General features: G+C 37.3%; 1 protein-coding gene across 5 annotated transcripts in view; it reads right to left on the bottom strand.

The window, feature by feature from the left end:
* LOC18435951 (zinc finger C3H1 domain protein) overlaps positions 1-16,780 on the bottom strand; it is a 47,669-nt gene that overhangs the window by 26,125 nt on the left and 4,764 nt on the right. For 4 of the 5 annotated variants that reach the window (XR_016061401.1, XM_006845978.4, XM_088874629.1 and 1 more), the window contains 2 exons: positions 10,289-10,480; positions 9,204-10,209 (listed from right to left, as the gene is read on the bottom strand). Coding sequence is in view for 3 of the 5 variants with exons in the window: in XM_006845978.4 (XP_006846041.1) it covers positions 9,204-10,209; positions 10,289-10,480 (1,198 nt within the window). In the remaining 2 variants the exon portion in view is untranslated. Of the gene's footprint in view, positions 1-7,561; positions 7,685-9,203; positions 10,210-10,288; positions 10,481-16,780 lie in introns of all 5 variants that reach the window. The other variant, XR_016061402.1, reaches the window with a different exon arrangement.

Genomic DNA, 16,780 nt, shown 5'->3' with positions numbered 1-16,780 from the left:
TGGCAGTCAAACCTTCACGCGGAACCGCAACAGACGGGTCTGTTGCATAAACCACCACGGACTAGCCAGTCCGTGCCGGTTGCAAAACACTGTAGCATTTCGCCTATAGGCGTTTTTTAGGTTTTTCCATATATATTTATATATATACATATGAAAAAATTTATTTAAGGTTGCAACCTTAAATGTAAAATTAAAGATGCACCTCAAAAATCCATCAGAAAAGGTTGTTTTAATGTTGAAAAACTCTCTAATTGATCATCTCGACATCAAGATGTATGAATATGACCCAAAAAAAAAAAAAGGGAGAAATTTTGAGTCCCAGAAACAGTGCATCTTGCAATACATATCTAGACCGTCCATTTTCAAGATTTCCATATGCTTATAGATAGACTTGATTTTAACCATTTTTGGAGTTTAAAATTTTATAATTAGATAATTAAATAGATTTTCAGATAATCCTAAGAATGTTTTACACCAAAATTACATGTTATGATAAAATTTGGAGGTGCACCTTAATTGGATTGTTTAAGGTTGCAACCTTATAGAAACCACACCCATATATATATATATATATATATATATATATATATATATATATATATATATATATATATATATATATATACACACGCACACACACACACACACGCACACACACACACACACACGCACACACACACACACAACTCTGTCATAGCCAGTCCCAAGCTCGAATGAGAAAGGAGGTTGTGTTAGGATGGCAACCAACCAACATAAAACTTCTGCCACATCTCTATTATGAATCCGGATCCAGTGTTATATGAGCGACACGTTGTACCGAAACCAGGGTTGTGAGAAATGAGGAAGGATTAGCCAAGGTGTTCCCTGGAAGCGATACGCCACAAGGACACCCGGTTGCAATAATAAGTAAGCATGGGTTCCCGTGCCATTTTGGACGAGCGCAAGTAAAGAAGCTAGTCCAAGAAAGTAGCATTCATTTAGCTACATAGAATGTAGGAACTCTAATATGTAAGAGCATGGAGTTAGTGGATACAACGAGACGAACGCGAGTTAACATAACTTGCTTACAGGAAAGTAAGTGGAAATAAACAAAAGACAAAAATATTGATGGATATAAATTTTGGTATATATACGAAAGGATAATAACAGAAATGGCTTAGGTATAATAGTAGACAAAGATTTAAAGGATAAATTAGAAGATGTTAAGAGTCGGTGATAGGCTCCTATTAATTAAATTGTGCTAGGCGAAGAGATAATTAATCCAATTAGTGCTCGTGCACCACCGATAAGACTAGAGGATAGAATTAAAAGGGAATTCTGGGATGACATGGATGGACTAGTCCAAAGAATACCAAATGGAGATAGGACATTATCAGGATGGGACTTAAATGGTATTGTAGAAAAAGATAGTAGAGGATATGAAAGGGCATGTTGAGGATATGGATTTGGGGAAGAAATGAGACCAGCGATGTTATTCTTGATCTTGCTATGTCTTACAGCTTAGCAATCGCAAATACCTACTTTAAAAGGCAAGATGAATATTTAACAATATGTATATAAGTAAATCATATAAAATGAAATTTAGAGGATGAAGTTAATGATATGAGGTCCAAGATGGTTGATTGAGTTAATAAAGTAGCAAAAGAAATTCTATGAGATGGTCAAAGAAGGGTGAGGACCTTAAACTTTCCCTTAACCCGTCCCAAGCTCGAATAAAGGGGGTGGGTTGTGTTAGGTAGGCAACCAATATAAAGCTTTGTCAAAACTTCTCATGAATCCAAAAAGACATAGTTGGAAGTAATGAGAAAAGATATGGGGACTTATGGCCTCACTGAAGGTATGGCCCTTAATAGAGCAGAACGACGAACCAGGATTCGTGTAGCCTAACCCCAATTACTTGGAAAAAAGCTTTGATGACGATGAAAAAAAAATCTAGGAAGATATTGAGGGAAACGACATTCAAATAGGAAACTTGGTGGTAAAGTGATGAGGTTCAAAAAGGCAATTAGTGAAAAACAATCACGTTAAGAAGCTTGATAATGGAATAGAAATGATCAAAACTTAGAAGAAAATAAAAATACTAAAAAAATACAAGCTTAAAGCATATGATAACCTATACAATAAACTAGGACAAGAGAAGGTGAAAAGATGTCTTCAAACTAGAGAAAATAAGAGAGAGGAAGAGTAGGGATATAGATCATGTTAAATGCATCAAAAGTGAGGATGAGAGGGTCATAGTGAAGGATGACAAGGTCAATAAAAGATAGAAAATTTATTTTTAAAAATAGTTAAATAACAACCACTCTAGGAGCATAGAGTTAGGAGGAACCATTGACATAAATGACGTCGGAGGTCCTAGATACATTTGTAAAATTAGTATATCTGAAGGGTAAGAAGCTTTGAAAAAAATGAAGATGGGAAAGGCTTTCGAACCAGATGGTACACCAAAAGAGAAGTGCATGGGAGAGATTGGCATAATCTGGCCGAACAAGCTATTCAACAAGATTTTGGAAGCATAGAAAATATCATATGAATGGAAAAAAAAAGTATTGTGGTAATACCCATTTAAAAGAACAAAAAAGACATACAGAGTTATGCGAACTATTGCAGGATCAAACTTATGGACAACATTGTGGAGCTGCAGAAGAGAGTGATTGAGTAATGACTATGACGCGAAATGAGTGTATGAGAAATGACCTAGAACAGCCCAGGACCCCACAAGTACATAGTTCTGCTCAAAAAGCTGGATCCTTCCAGTTTGGGACTGTCCTGACCTGGCAAGCTGCCGGGTCCGATTCAGGTGGGTCCGAGCCTGAGTCACCTAGTTTTGAAATACTATACAAAAGCTGCCATCAAACTCAAAACAGCTTTGGACAAGAAAATGTAAGCAGCACAAGAAGACTTGAAAGATTCCTCATATGTGCATATGATTATAATCTTTAGCAACAAATGTGCCTTAGCTGAGATATCCATCCAATGATGAGATTTTAATCTCATCAATCAACTTGCATTCAAAGGTGTCATTTTATCCGCAGGGAACCAAAACCCCAATATGATTATAATATAGACCTTCAATATAGGATTCACGTTTCATAACTTCCACACATAAAAGAGGCTGCGGAAAGAAAAAAAGGCCAAGAAAGTAATATACTACATAAAGGAAGACTCATAACCATAGAAAAAAGGTGCAACTAAAACAAGGAAAAAACAGCAGAAAAACAAGAAGCAAGACCAAAAGGCCATGCACAATGTCATTCTTCAAAATTCAATTGTGATAAATGGCATCAAAATGAAATTTGGGTTTTCAAGGGAAAAATGAGAATATGGGAAATTTGGAGGTCATTATGGGAAAACGGTAGTAAAACTTTAAATTATGACTTTAAAATATGAGGTGAAATTTCTTATGTGATTCTCTTCTCCTTAGGGATGGGAATGGCTGGCCAGCCAAGTGAAATATAAGCTGGTCACAGGCCCCTGATTTTGGCCTGCAAAGCAGCACTAGGCCTGAAATCCAGGCCCAGTGGAAGGCCACGCTAGGGCAAGGCTAGGGGACAATGACCCCTGCCTGGTCAAGACTATGGACTATATATTATCCATTCCATATAGACTATATAAACATTTTGACTATATAACTTAATTATTTAATGCACCTTGTTATTAAAAAATCTCAAATTAGATGTGTCATATTTCTAATTTAGGTAAACTAAAAAATCCAAATACTTTTATTTTATTGAGTATCCATAGCTCTAATATCATACATAAGGTAGTTTTAATGGGTAGACAAACTTGAAATCAATTTCAATAACTCAGATCAAATTCGGTAAGCCTTTGGGCTGTACAATTTGCACAACCCAAGGCCCTAAACTTAGAAAACACAAAGAAAAAAGATTTTACTATCTTCTGCAAGAACGACACAAACCTCGAATAAGCAAAGATATCTTATCTATAGAATTTCCAATACACCCCGAAAAAATAGAAGAAACCAAAAAGTTTATCTTAGACACCAGAGATCCAACAGAATTTGAACTTGGTGGAGTAACTTCGCATAAGGATTATAACAGAAAAATGGACTCCAATAATTGAAATCCAAAGCATGCAAAGAAGGGAACGGAAAAAAAAATTATACTGGTTAGAACACTTACAGGTGTCCAAACTACATCTTTCATATAACCCTAATACAATCCAGGATCCTCACTTGCAAATGGAAAGCCTAGGCAAACCCTAATTCTAACTATAAGGGCAAAACCAAGGTTCTTTCCAGGGGATAGAGCACCCTCTACTAGCCCTCTACTCTTGGGCATGCCACCCTTATTTCTAACTTGGGGCGTGCCACCCCTTAAAACTTTGTCTAGAGAGAAGATGAGAAGACAGAGAGAGAGACAAAGGGAGGAGAGAGAAGGGCATGCAACCCTAGGGAGTAGAGAGAGAGAGAGAGATCTAAAAAAAAGTGTGTACAGAGGCCACCCCCTCAAGGGGTATTTATAGTTGCAATCAAGGGTTTTTGGGGTCTAAGGTTTTCCATCTTACTAAGACTTAATCTTGACCGTCAATCTAAGGATATATGTGGAGTGAAGAGATCTTAGCCACCCATTCCCTAAATCAGCCACCATGATTAAAGGAAAGGTAGTGGAACAATTATCCATCAGTCTCCTTAAACCCATTTCCATCAAATATTAGATTCTATGAAAATAAGGTATGTGTCATAAAATCCCAATTTATGGAAGAACTTACTAAATTTTCAATCAATCAAGCCTCTCTCTCTTTTGCCCAAATTATTCTGAATACATTTTCCAAATCTTTGACTTCTTCTAGAAGTCCTCTTCAATCAAACAAGATAGACAGAGAGAGAGAGAGAACAAGGGGGTGGGGGTGGGCCTCCACACCCTTAAAACAATTTTACAACAAACAAAATAATTTTTAAAATCCATTTAATATTTTAAAATAGCTTTGTATTTATAAAATCCTAAAAAAAATCAATTTTTAGCTATCTAAACATTCCTTTTGAGAAAATAAAATATACAAAACATTCCAAAAAAAATTTATTTCAATGTTCCATAATTCAAATAAAATATATTTAATACAATTTAAATGGAATTGGATCGATTGGGTTAAGGATCATGTGAATTCAGTGAGGCACTCCATCTATACTACCAACTGTGAACTACAATCATCTTCTCAAACTGACCCAATGAAACCCATAACCCACAGCCCATCATAGTAGTTCATGATTGGTCTCAAAGTCAGCAAATAAATGAAGAGAACACGATTCTAGCCCATGGATTACGGATCCCCCCTTGAGAGCAAGCTGGGTCCTACAAGACTTACTCACACTATAACAATGGTACAAGGGGTCATCTCTTCTATACATGAATACGTCATAGCCTCACGGTTGTGCCACATGCCCAGCGCTTAGCTCGTCAAGCCTAGATGAGTCATGGCATCAAAATGCCTCCTTTGGTTTCAATGGACCCAACTCCCACTGGAGTTATCATATCACTATATCAAAAAGTTTTTTACATGCTCTCATAAGGCCTTTAAATCACCACATAACCCCAACACTTTTGTAATGGAATTTCAGTAATAATAGTCTGTACAGCTCAGATGGTTACGTTTTCAACTCCTAACAATAGCTCATTTCTGCAAACCTCCAACTATACAGATGTGGTCTGCCAGCCAGAACCCATTTTGAATCTTCACAGAAGAAGCTGAATTCAGATAAACTGGTACAGAAGACTTGTACTGTAGATCAAAATACCTGAGTTTATTGGGCAACCAAAGACTCATTTGGACAAGCACCTTCACATATATGAGACTTTAAGAGCACAAAAGGGTGAGCAAAAAAATGGTAATCCCATGTCTAAAACTTCACATAGATCTGGTTAAAAATCCTCATGCAAGACAGAGTGGAGCTAGGATCTGGTTTGGTTGTGACTAGCTCTGATACCCATTTAAGAAAACCCCTTTGAGTTACTGAAAAGAGTTGAAAAGTATACCTAAATGTCCTTATTACATACACGAATAGAAAGATTGCAGCATGTTTCAACAAGGAGGGGGCAACATAGTAAATTTACCCCATCAATCACCTGACATGGGATATCAAAAAGTACACTAAAATAAATTCAAAGCACAACAAAGTTGACATGTAGATGGCAGTAGTTCATGAACTTCTTGGAACAGTCCACAAACTAAATTGCCGTCAGGAGGATGTCACACTAAAATAAAACTCAAAGCACAAGATTGACTAGTAAAGGAATGGTATCTAGGCCTGGGTGGTCAAGGTGGCAGGGTTCCACAACATGATGTCTAGGAGTTCCATTCCTACCAAGGACATTCCACAAAGAAAAAAAGATTGACAATTAGCATTCCACAAAGAAAAAAAGATTGACATCATGCTGAAAGTAGTTCTAAGGATTTATTGTAGCATTCCACAAACTAAAATGCCACCGCTAGGATATTCCATTTCAGATTTCCTTTGGCTACTCATACAACTAATGGGTCCAAATCATGCAAAGCTATATACAAAAACTCCAACACCAAGTTGTAAACTTGTAGCATGTTGATTTTGAGTGATACACATAATCAACTGAAAGCATGACTCGCATCAAACGCATTTACATAGCCAAGATGGAAAGATCATATTTAAATATGAGATGCCAACATTACATCATCAAGTGAAATACTCTTCATAAATATTTGAGCTTCGGAAAAATAGGTGAGCAAACTATTTGAGGTGCATGAATAAATTGTCAGGTAAAAATGGAAGCCTTTCATAGAGGGAAATTTTCAAAAGAAGAAGTAACTAGCGAGCCCCACACTTTCAATCAAAAAAGTGCAGCACCCCTTTATTTCCCCACATTTTGGATGATTGAGGACCAAAACTCTGCAAATCCATCCTTTTGGCCCCCTGGCACTTTCCTAGGAAAAAATGAATTTGGAGCCATATAAAGGCACCATCTTAAATGCCATCTCAAAAATTTGATCTGGCACTTCATTTCAACACATGTCACACCAAAAGAATATGCACCAATTTTAGAAACTCCAAATCCATTTTTTGGGGGCAGAAACAAATTTGCAGAGACTTTGACAATTTTTTGGCCCCTCAGTCCACCGAAAAAGATGGTTGAGGGGGGCCGCATGGAGATAGCATAAGGCAAGGGACACAAGCTACCACTACCCTTTTCAAAAGGGCACTTCAGACAAATATAGACCAAACATCGCAATACAGGCACACTTGGACTAAGTCCACGACCACCACACCAAAAATTAAGGCTACAAAAGAAACACATCACTGTGTGAACTCATTTCGGGGCAAGTCCCAAAATTGACTTGCCAAACTGAGAATTGTAATTTTTTCCAGTCATTGAACACCTCCATGCAACATACCAACATGAAGAATCGACAAGACAATCATAATCAACAAGTTGAATTGTAAACTTCTCAACATTATGATGCAAATGCCTCACTGCACAGTTGTAGAAAGTCATACCCCTATATAGAAGTTGCTAAATCGACACCACTAATAGAAAAAAGAACAATTTGAGCATCAGAAAACTTAACCTACCAGACAACTTAACAGAGCTTCGCAGTCCTGTCAATTTGCGAGCTAGTTCATAGGTAACATAAATCCAGATTCACGCTAATTTTGGCCCAGAAGAACTCTATCGTGATTGCTTCAGAGAATTCCCTGGATAATACTCAAAACTGAAATCATATCACAAAGCATTTCAATATCTGCTAAGATCTCTAACTCATCCCACCACGTTGCAATTATGAGTTATCCTTATCCTATCCATAAAAATCCGGAGCATTAAGGGATCTTAGTATCTTCCCGCATAAATTGGTAATGCCTTGAAATTCATGTAGGATTTGGTTTTAGTATCAAGTGAGATTGCAATAAGCAAATATGACTCTTTGTTATAAGCCAATGAAATCTTTGTTATAAGCCAACGAAAAATGCTTGGCATCATGGAGAAGGTCCCGAAAACAAGAAAAATATAGAGACATCCTGTAGAGTTACATCTATTTTACAAGTTGAATATTTTAAAATCCACATTATAAAGACTTTAGAAAGGAACAGCCTTTACAAAATGATGTCCAGGGACCTAAGTACTCAATTTTTTCAACGCCTACTCATTCTATCAATGTATATTCAAGCATCTGCTCCAATTATAGACATCAGCTGCCCATCTCAAGTTGCAAAGTTGGCTACCCAACTTGAAAACAGACGTCAAGTTAGGCCATCCCCAACTTCATTAACTTTTACACAAGTTGTTCGATTTTTCAAGATCAAGAAATCTTTCTTCTTCTTTTTTGAGAAAAGGTCAAGAAATCTTTCCTGCTTTTTGCTTTGAAGAAATTGATTGAAAAAAGTTCACTGCTTTTTTTCGTTTTTCTTTTCTGAACTTGCAGTCCCCCTTCCTTCCTAGCTTACTCTTCTCCCACTAACAACATACATACCAAAGGTCTGTGATCTATTTATCGCAAGTTTTTGAGTTACCCATACTAATCATTTTTCTAAAATATACTGCATGTGGTGAAAGATCTGAAATGTCCAGTCACTGTCTTGAACGGAACTGCAGTCAAGAACATGGGAAACTAAATGATGTTGAAGACTTTATAATGGGGTATAAGACAGCATATTTGTCACTCCACAACTGTGCGTTTCAGTGTTTTTAGCATCATTTCCGTGGATGTTATGATTCATGATATTCAAGTATATATATCAAACCCTAGGAAATCAGTTAGGCATGCCCATAATGCACAACAAGCACATTTTTCATAATTTACGATACAATAAATTTGAATTTCATGTCGATTTAATATTATGTCAGATCCTTTCCTCCTATCGAGAAAAATTAAGAACAAATTAAAAACTTGCCAATTTTGGCACTGCCATAAGACTCGACATACCAATTTCAAATTGTTTCTCCAGTCTTGAATTCTATTATACTCCAACTGTTTGAATCAAACAATGCATATTTAGAATGAAAATCGTAATGTACAACAACTTTGAAATTCAGTTTTTACTCACAACATATGCAATTTAATAGCAGGTATGAAAGGCAAGCAATGCTCATTAAGATATGCCATGGACTACACAGTATCCAATTAAGTTAACCAAAAATCAAATGACTAAGCAAGCTCAACAAATTTTGATAACATGCAAAGACCAAGCCAACAAAATATAATCCCAAATGGCATACCTTCACTGCTTTGTGTAGGATTCTCTATACTAGTTAATAACTGGTTTTGTACAACAGGTAATGCCCCAAAACTTCCATGGGATTTCTCATTTTCGACATGGTTTCCTTGTGTGAAACTACATGAAGTATGCTCCCCGCCATCAACAAACCCAATATCCTTAACTGATGTTTTAATCCCTCGACGTTCAAGTAATTTTGATCTCAATGATGCCTCGATAGTTATGGAATCTTGCATTGAATGTGAACAGGAAAGGAAACTTTCCATGCGAGACTGAGTTTCTTGTTCTCCAGTCACATGATGTGGGCTTTCTTCTTTACTCTGGCAGAGCAAACCAGATGTCATTGCTTCATGCTCAAAAGGAGAAGTTTTTTGCCCATGGTCGGTGGATGTTTTAGAGATATTGAAATGCCTTGTGACGCCAACAGCAGTACTGTTGTTCTTATGCAACAACTTAGATTTACTTAAATCTACCTCAGCACAAGTATCATTTTCACAATCTTGACCACATTGGTAAGAATGTGGAGTAGGATTATCTAAACATTGAGGGTTTTCTTCAGAGGCTCCCTGATGTGGAACCTTAGAATTAACCTTCATCAGAGAGCTTCCAGGAGCCAGGTTGTCCAACTTGGTATTTGAAAGATTGCTTGACAAAAGTTGCTCATTTATCCTTGCGCCACACCCTTTTGAGGGCTCTAACAAACTGCACGTTTCGGTCACATAATACGCCTGAAGTTGTAAAGATATTGTTTCCCTCCTCTTATACAGAGAAGAACATCTACTGTTAGCATCAACTAAATTCCTTTGAGCTTCACGATATGCTTTTAAAGCTTTTCTTTCTTGAAGCTCGCACATGCGTCTGTGCTCCTGTGCATCTTCTAACTCTTTGTCTAGCAGCTCTTCATCCCTCATTAAAGATTGCACAGTCAAGTTCTTGTTCCCAGAAAGATTGAGTTGCTCCCTATCGCTTAAAAGACTTGAACAGAGAGGAAGAGATTCCTTTTCATGCTGCATGAGGAATATTAATTAGCAAGGCAATCCACTGAGAGACCAAGAACAAACAACAAAAGGAAACAAGAACAATTACCTTCTCTAGAATGGCAGGACCTTGCTCACTAATCTTCACCTTGCTCTCTTGCATATGGGCTACACCTCCAGAAAGTTCATCAGGAATGTTGGCAAGTGCTTCATCTGAGAAGACTGCACCACGATCAACACTTGATGGTTGACCATGAAGATGTGATCCTTTTCTTTGAGCCATACTAGAAACAGGGTACCCCTGTTACAAACAAGGATGGCCAATTGGACAAGCATCATTTATTAGGATAACGTAATCATTATACAAGGCAGAAGTTATAATTTACCCAAAAAGAGCTTTGATTCTCAAAGCAGACTGAGACCACTAGAGCGAAAACTATTAGGAGAAATAAATTAAGATATGGATACCATTCTGCTACTGGAAAGCATGCAAATGTCAGAAGTTAGTACCAGTATGTACGATGGGTATTTTAAACAGAAACATTGCCAAAAAAATGAACTTACTAAACTACATAGACACAGCCAATCTAACAACATTTAGGTGACTACACACCATTTCATTTTACACCAGCTCACTCTGCTTGCTGAGCTTCCTCCCTCCACTCCCTTGGAAGGTCCATACCTCTTTCTCTCTCTATGCCCAAAAAGTAATTTGGGCAACAACCCCACATCTTCCCTATCCACCCTCTCTCAGTTTGGATTTGGTTTCTCATATTAGGCTTTATTGGCAACAGTATTCAAGGGAGATACAAAGGAAGTAAAACATATTAAAGAATTACGAAAAATAGCAAGACGTAATTTTGGAAGAAATTGGTAAATTTTAAGAAAAAATTGGGAAAAGAAAAAGAAATTGTGAGTTTCAGGTGGCAATGGCGAAATCTTATGAAAATTCCCAAAAGATGATCACAAAATGAAGGTTTATCTATTCCCCTATCCGTCTATTTACCCATGTGTGTGTGTGTGTAATGGTTGTGTACATATATTGATCTTCGAATCTACACATACAGGTACAGCCATAGATAAAGGCTCAGATAATGCACATCAAAATGATGTAAATTCAACTCTCAAAATGAGAAGAAATCCACAAATACTCGATACACATAAAAGTTCTGTACACATGAGATTTATAAAAATACACTTCAATATAAAAAGAATAAAAAATTAAATACCTCATGAGTATAGAAGGAATTAAAAATAGTGCACACATAATAAAAAAGAGAAAAAAGGTCGTCTCTTAAAGTTCCCCCATAAGATAGAGATTGTGAAGATGCAGAGAAGAGAACCAAGTAGCTCTTTCTTAAGCCATAGAAATAATCATCAGAAAGTTCATGGGAGAAAATCAGTAAGTTGATCCTGAAACTTGAATACTAGATAGAGCCCACCCAGTGACTTTCCAATGAATTGTGCGATAAACTATCTTAATGTAATTGGCACAAGTATGGAAATAAGGTATGCATCTTACATGCAGTGTTCCAAAAAGCGGACCGCCCAGTGCCTGGGCCTATCTGAATATGATTGGCACAAGTATGGAAATAAGGTACGCATCTTACATGCAGTGTTCCAAAAAGCGGATCGCCCAGCGCCTGGGCTGCCGCAGAGGCGGATCTGGGGGCCTGGGCACATCGCCAAGGCCAAGGCGCCCAAAGAAAGCGGTGGTCCCTAGGCGCCCGCCCAGGTCTAGCGCCTTGCCCAGAGGCGGAAATTGCTTTCGATGGGGGCGTTTTTTGTCCATTTTTTTATACTAAAGGGGCAAAAATCGAGGTTTTAGGTTCATTTGAAACCTAAAACTTATTGGAGCCCACTCGAGAGAAAAATCCCCCAAAAAACTAGTTTCTTAGTGATTTCTTTAGGATCAAAGGGTTTCTTAAAGTTATGAGAAATTGATCAAAACATCACCCACTGATATTAGATTTAATTTTTGATGTTTTATAAATCTATTGGGGGTTTTTTATAAGAATTTGAGTCCTTAGAAGCATCTTTGAGGTGGGAGTTTGGAGATTGAGCAATCAAACTCAAAGTGATTTTTTTTATTGCTTGTATAAATTGAATTATTTTGAGATGTCTTCTTCGGAATCTAATAGGAGTGATGATTCCGGTTGGAAATATGGCTACAACTCAAATCCTAATGATAAAAATTGCATAAGATGCAATTTTTGTGAGAAAGATTCAAAATAGGGCATAAACTAGTTCAAAAAACATCTTGCCGGTATCAGGGAGGATGTTACCCCATGTAAAAAGACTCATGATGCTGTTAGAGAGGAAATAACCAATGTTTTTAATATGCTAAAAATGAAAAAAGATGAGAGATTTACCTCCATAGCAGAGATTAAGTCTGGGGTTCGGGTCAATTATGATGATGATGATAGTGATGAGGATGGGATTGGGGACGGATGTCGAGAGGTAGAAGTAGAACAATCCATTATTTGGGGAAAGGGAAAGGGAGTTGTAATTGCTTCTGGTTCTGAGAGTAAGAAGTTTCGGGTTAGGGGCCCTATGGATAGTTTTTTGCCTTGGCCAGACCCTGAGGTTGCGGGAGAGAAAACAAAGAAGCAAACCGGAGTTGAAAATAAAATGAAGGAAGAGAGAGATAGAGATGTTTATTATCTTACAACATGGTTTTATGAGGTGAGCATTCCTTTCAACACCGCTCACTTAAGCAGCTTCAATGCCACGGTAGAGGCAATTGGCCAATTTGGGCTTGGGATGAAACCTCCAACCCCATATGAGTTTTGAAAAAGGCGGTAAGTGTCACGAAGTAAGCTATAGAAGTTAAGAAGGATGCATGCGCTCAGTATGGGCTTTCTATTATGACTAATGCTTGGAGTGATAAGAAGAGAAGAAGTCAGATGAATTTGCTTGTAAATTGTCCTTTAGGGACTGTTTTTTTGAGGTCTATTGATGCCTCTGATCATATCCATGAAGCCCCCATTACATATTCCAAGTTTTAGATAAGAGAATCAAGGAGGTTGGGGAGCATCATATTGTACATGTTGTCATAGACAATGCTGCTCCTAATGTTGCAGCTAATTTGTTGCGCATAGCTTATCCTAGAATCTGTTGAACACCATGTGCAGCACATTGTATAGACCTCATGCTTGAGGCTCCTGGCGGTTTAACCGAGCTATCAGGCACAGTGAAGAAGGCAAAGTTAGTTACAAATTTCATTTATGGCCATCATCTCAATGAGTAGATTTATAAAGAAGAAAGAGATTGTGAGGCCTGGAGTCACGAGACTTGCGACCTGGTACTTATGCCTAGATAGCATACATTCGAGAAGAGTGCAGTTGAGGCAGATGTTTACCTCGGATGACTGGAGAGCATGCAAGTGGTTCAAGGATCGGGTTAGGAAGAATGTGAAAGATATTATCCTTTCTAAAGCTTTTTGGCGAGGCCTGAAGGGCGCTCTTAAGGTTTTTTTTCCTCTTGTCAAAGTCCTTCACATGGTTGATAGTGACAAGCCTTCTATGGGCTATATATATAAGGCTATGGAGAAATGCAAAAGAGAGATAGCCCAAAATTTTGATGATGATGAGAACTACTACAAGCCTGTTTGGGAGATTATTGATGAGAAGTGGGATAAGAAGCTACATCGGCCATTACATGCAACTGGTTATTATTTAAACCTAGTTTTTTTTTACGTTGACAAGGATAAACACACAAATGATACAATTATGATTGGAATTAATAAGTGTGTAGATGTGCTAGTCCGTGATCCTGATATCCAGGATATTATATGCGCTGATGAGCTGATAAATTACAAGTGCCCATTAAAGTCTTTTGGGAGTCCAATGGCGATGAGACAAATGACCAAAATTTAAGTAGTAATAATATTCTTAAGTTCATCAAGTTAAAGTAATCAAGTTTCATTTTTAATATTCTATTATTTATTTATGATTTTATTCTATATTGGTGGAGCCAACATGGGTGTAGTTCTCCAAATTTACAAAAGGTGGTCATTCGGAGCTTAAACCTAACCACTTCCTCATCCGGTTGTGAGTGCAATTGGAGTACTTTTGAAAGGGTAAGGTCGTAAGGGTAATTTATATAATTGTATTAATAATACATGAACCATAGATTTAATTAGTTTCATTTGATTTTGTTAGATTCATACAAAGAAAATGAACAGGCTTGAATCAAAGAGGTCCAATGACGTAGTCTATGTCAAGTATAATTGATTCTTGAAGGACAAGTTTGCTAAGAGAGATAAGAGAGACCCCATCAGATCAAAAAATATAAACAATACTATGGAGTGGTTGATTGATGATGATGAGGTCGAGGGGTATGAAGGATTGATATGGAACATGGTCATGGATACTTCAGGGACATCAACTGACCCTCCTAGAGCCACTAGATCTTCTGCACAGAGAACGAGGGTGGAGGAGGAAGAGGAGTAAGAAGAGGCAGATTCAGAAGAGATGGAGGAGGACGACCAATATGTCGAGGAGGGTGACAACTCCGATGAATATGATGAGCTGACCCTAATTTTTCTGATGATGAATGATGAATGTTGAATAAGTATTAAATTTTGAACTTTGATTGAACTATTGTTTATTGAAGATTCTTTTGAGTCTTCAAGTATTACTTTCATTTTTGTTTTCTTCCTCATGGTGGTGTAATACTGTAATGTGATTTGTGGATAGTGGATTTGTAGTTCTACTAGTTTGGTACTATTTGGTAACTTTGGTTTGGTAATTTGGTTAGTTGGTAAATTTTAAGTTTTAATTGGATATGGAATATGGACCGACTTATGGTTATGCTTATGGAGTGTGTGCTAATGTGGTATACTTTGAATTCTGATGTGCCCTAAATACCTAATTCTTATATTTTATATAATATATAACTGTAGAATCCTTTTTGGATTCAACTGGGCCACCCAAGTTCTAAGCGCCGGGCGGCCTGGACCCCCCAGGTCGCTTAGGACCCGCCTAGCACTTTTTGAAACACTGCTTACATGCCATAGTTTGCCAACCAAAGGGGTCAACAACAACAAGTGACTTGCTTGAGTTGACCTAACTAGATCACAAACCAGGTCAAATTAGGCTATGGCCTGGCTTTCTGGAAATTATATGCTTTCCCCCTAAAACTTTCCCCTAAAACTTTCTTATTTTGTAAGATTCCATGAATAGAGAGGAAGCCCAAAAGGGAGTCGCTTTGTATTCGATCCTACACAATATTAAGGGGAAATATACTGCAATACACGCATTATCCCGCCCCTTAAATTAAGTAGATCAATTTTCTTATTTTTAGTTGGATTTTTATACTAGTTACAAGGAGTGAGAGAGGAGCAAGCAGGAGCAAAATATCAAGCCTTAGTAGAAGCACCCTCGTTTAGGAGCCCCTAGGAGTGTTGTATAAGTCATATAGAAAGTAATAAACTTCCATAGAAATTTAGAAGTATTATTAGTAAAGTTTACACTATCATATATCATGCACATAACAAAATCCACAAGATCCACTAAGCCAGGTCAAAGTGGAAATTCCCACATGCTCTCTATTAAAAGAGGTAGCAAAGTCCAACAAAATTTACTACTATTTCATATCATTTATAGAGAAGAATCAAGCTAAAATATGGCACTATAGCTCAAAGAAAAACCAAATAATTATGGGTGGGTCAGTTGCCATAATAGTATGAATGCATATGGATTTCCAATGTTCAAATGTCTATTCTAGACAACAAACAAGATTAAAAGTAAGCCAAGACATAAAAAATAAACCAGAAATAAGTAGAAATATCCTTAAAAATTTATATACATATTGAGTGTCTATATATAACCGACACTAGTGCGCCTCTCAAACATAAGATGAGAGAAAGTAAACTTCGGTGGGCTCGCCATGTGTGGCGCATGCCCAATACAGTACCGTGCGAGTTAGTTCAAGTGGAAGGCTCAAATAGGCAAGGGTTAGGCCTAAAGGAAGATGGTTGGAAGTAGTGAGAAAAGATATAAGGACTTATAGCCTCACTGAGATTATAACCTTTATGGAGTAGAATGACGGCAAACGAGGATTTGCGTAGCCGACCCCCCAATTAGTTGGGTAAAGGCTTTGACAATGATGATGACTAGTGCGCCTTTCAAACAGGAGAATCCAAGTTAGATAGCTTCCCAAGTATCAAGCGTGACAATCTGAAAAATGTCAAGCATGAAAATCTGAAATGGATACTACTACTCCTGTGATGTACCTATGCTTCTACTTGCTTCAATGGAATCTAATTAGGACCTAACTAAGAAAGGATTTTCATGCTCATATTCTCTTTCAAATTTGGTCTAGAATGAGAGTTTCAACCTTCTTTAAAAATCTAAAATTTATCATTTCATGAATTTTGTAGTTCCATAAAGGGACCCACCAAAGGAAAGCGGGGACTGTTACCTAATAACATTAGCGAAAAGAATTCTCAAGAAAATGGGGAACAATGGGAATGCATTGCTCCATGCCCCAACTTCGATAGATGAGTTTTAGACTATTTGTGTATTTCTGATCCATATTTTTCGAGTACCTTTATTTCCTTACCATTTATTATTTTATAACATAATATGAGAAATAC

Source organism: Amborella trichopoda, chromosome 8 (assembly GCF_054954075.1).
Source record: "Amborella trichopoda isolate Santa Cruz 75 chromosome 8, AtrichopodaSantaCruz75HAP2 v2.0, whole genome shotgun sequence".
NCBI lineage: Eukaryota > Viridiplantae > Streptophyta > Magnoliopsida > Amborellales > Amborellaceae > Amborella > Amborella trichopoda.
The sequence above is the reverse complement of the archived record's forward strand: the minus strand, read 5'-3'. Positions and strand labels throughout refer to the sequence as shown.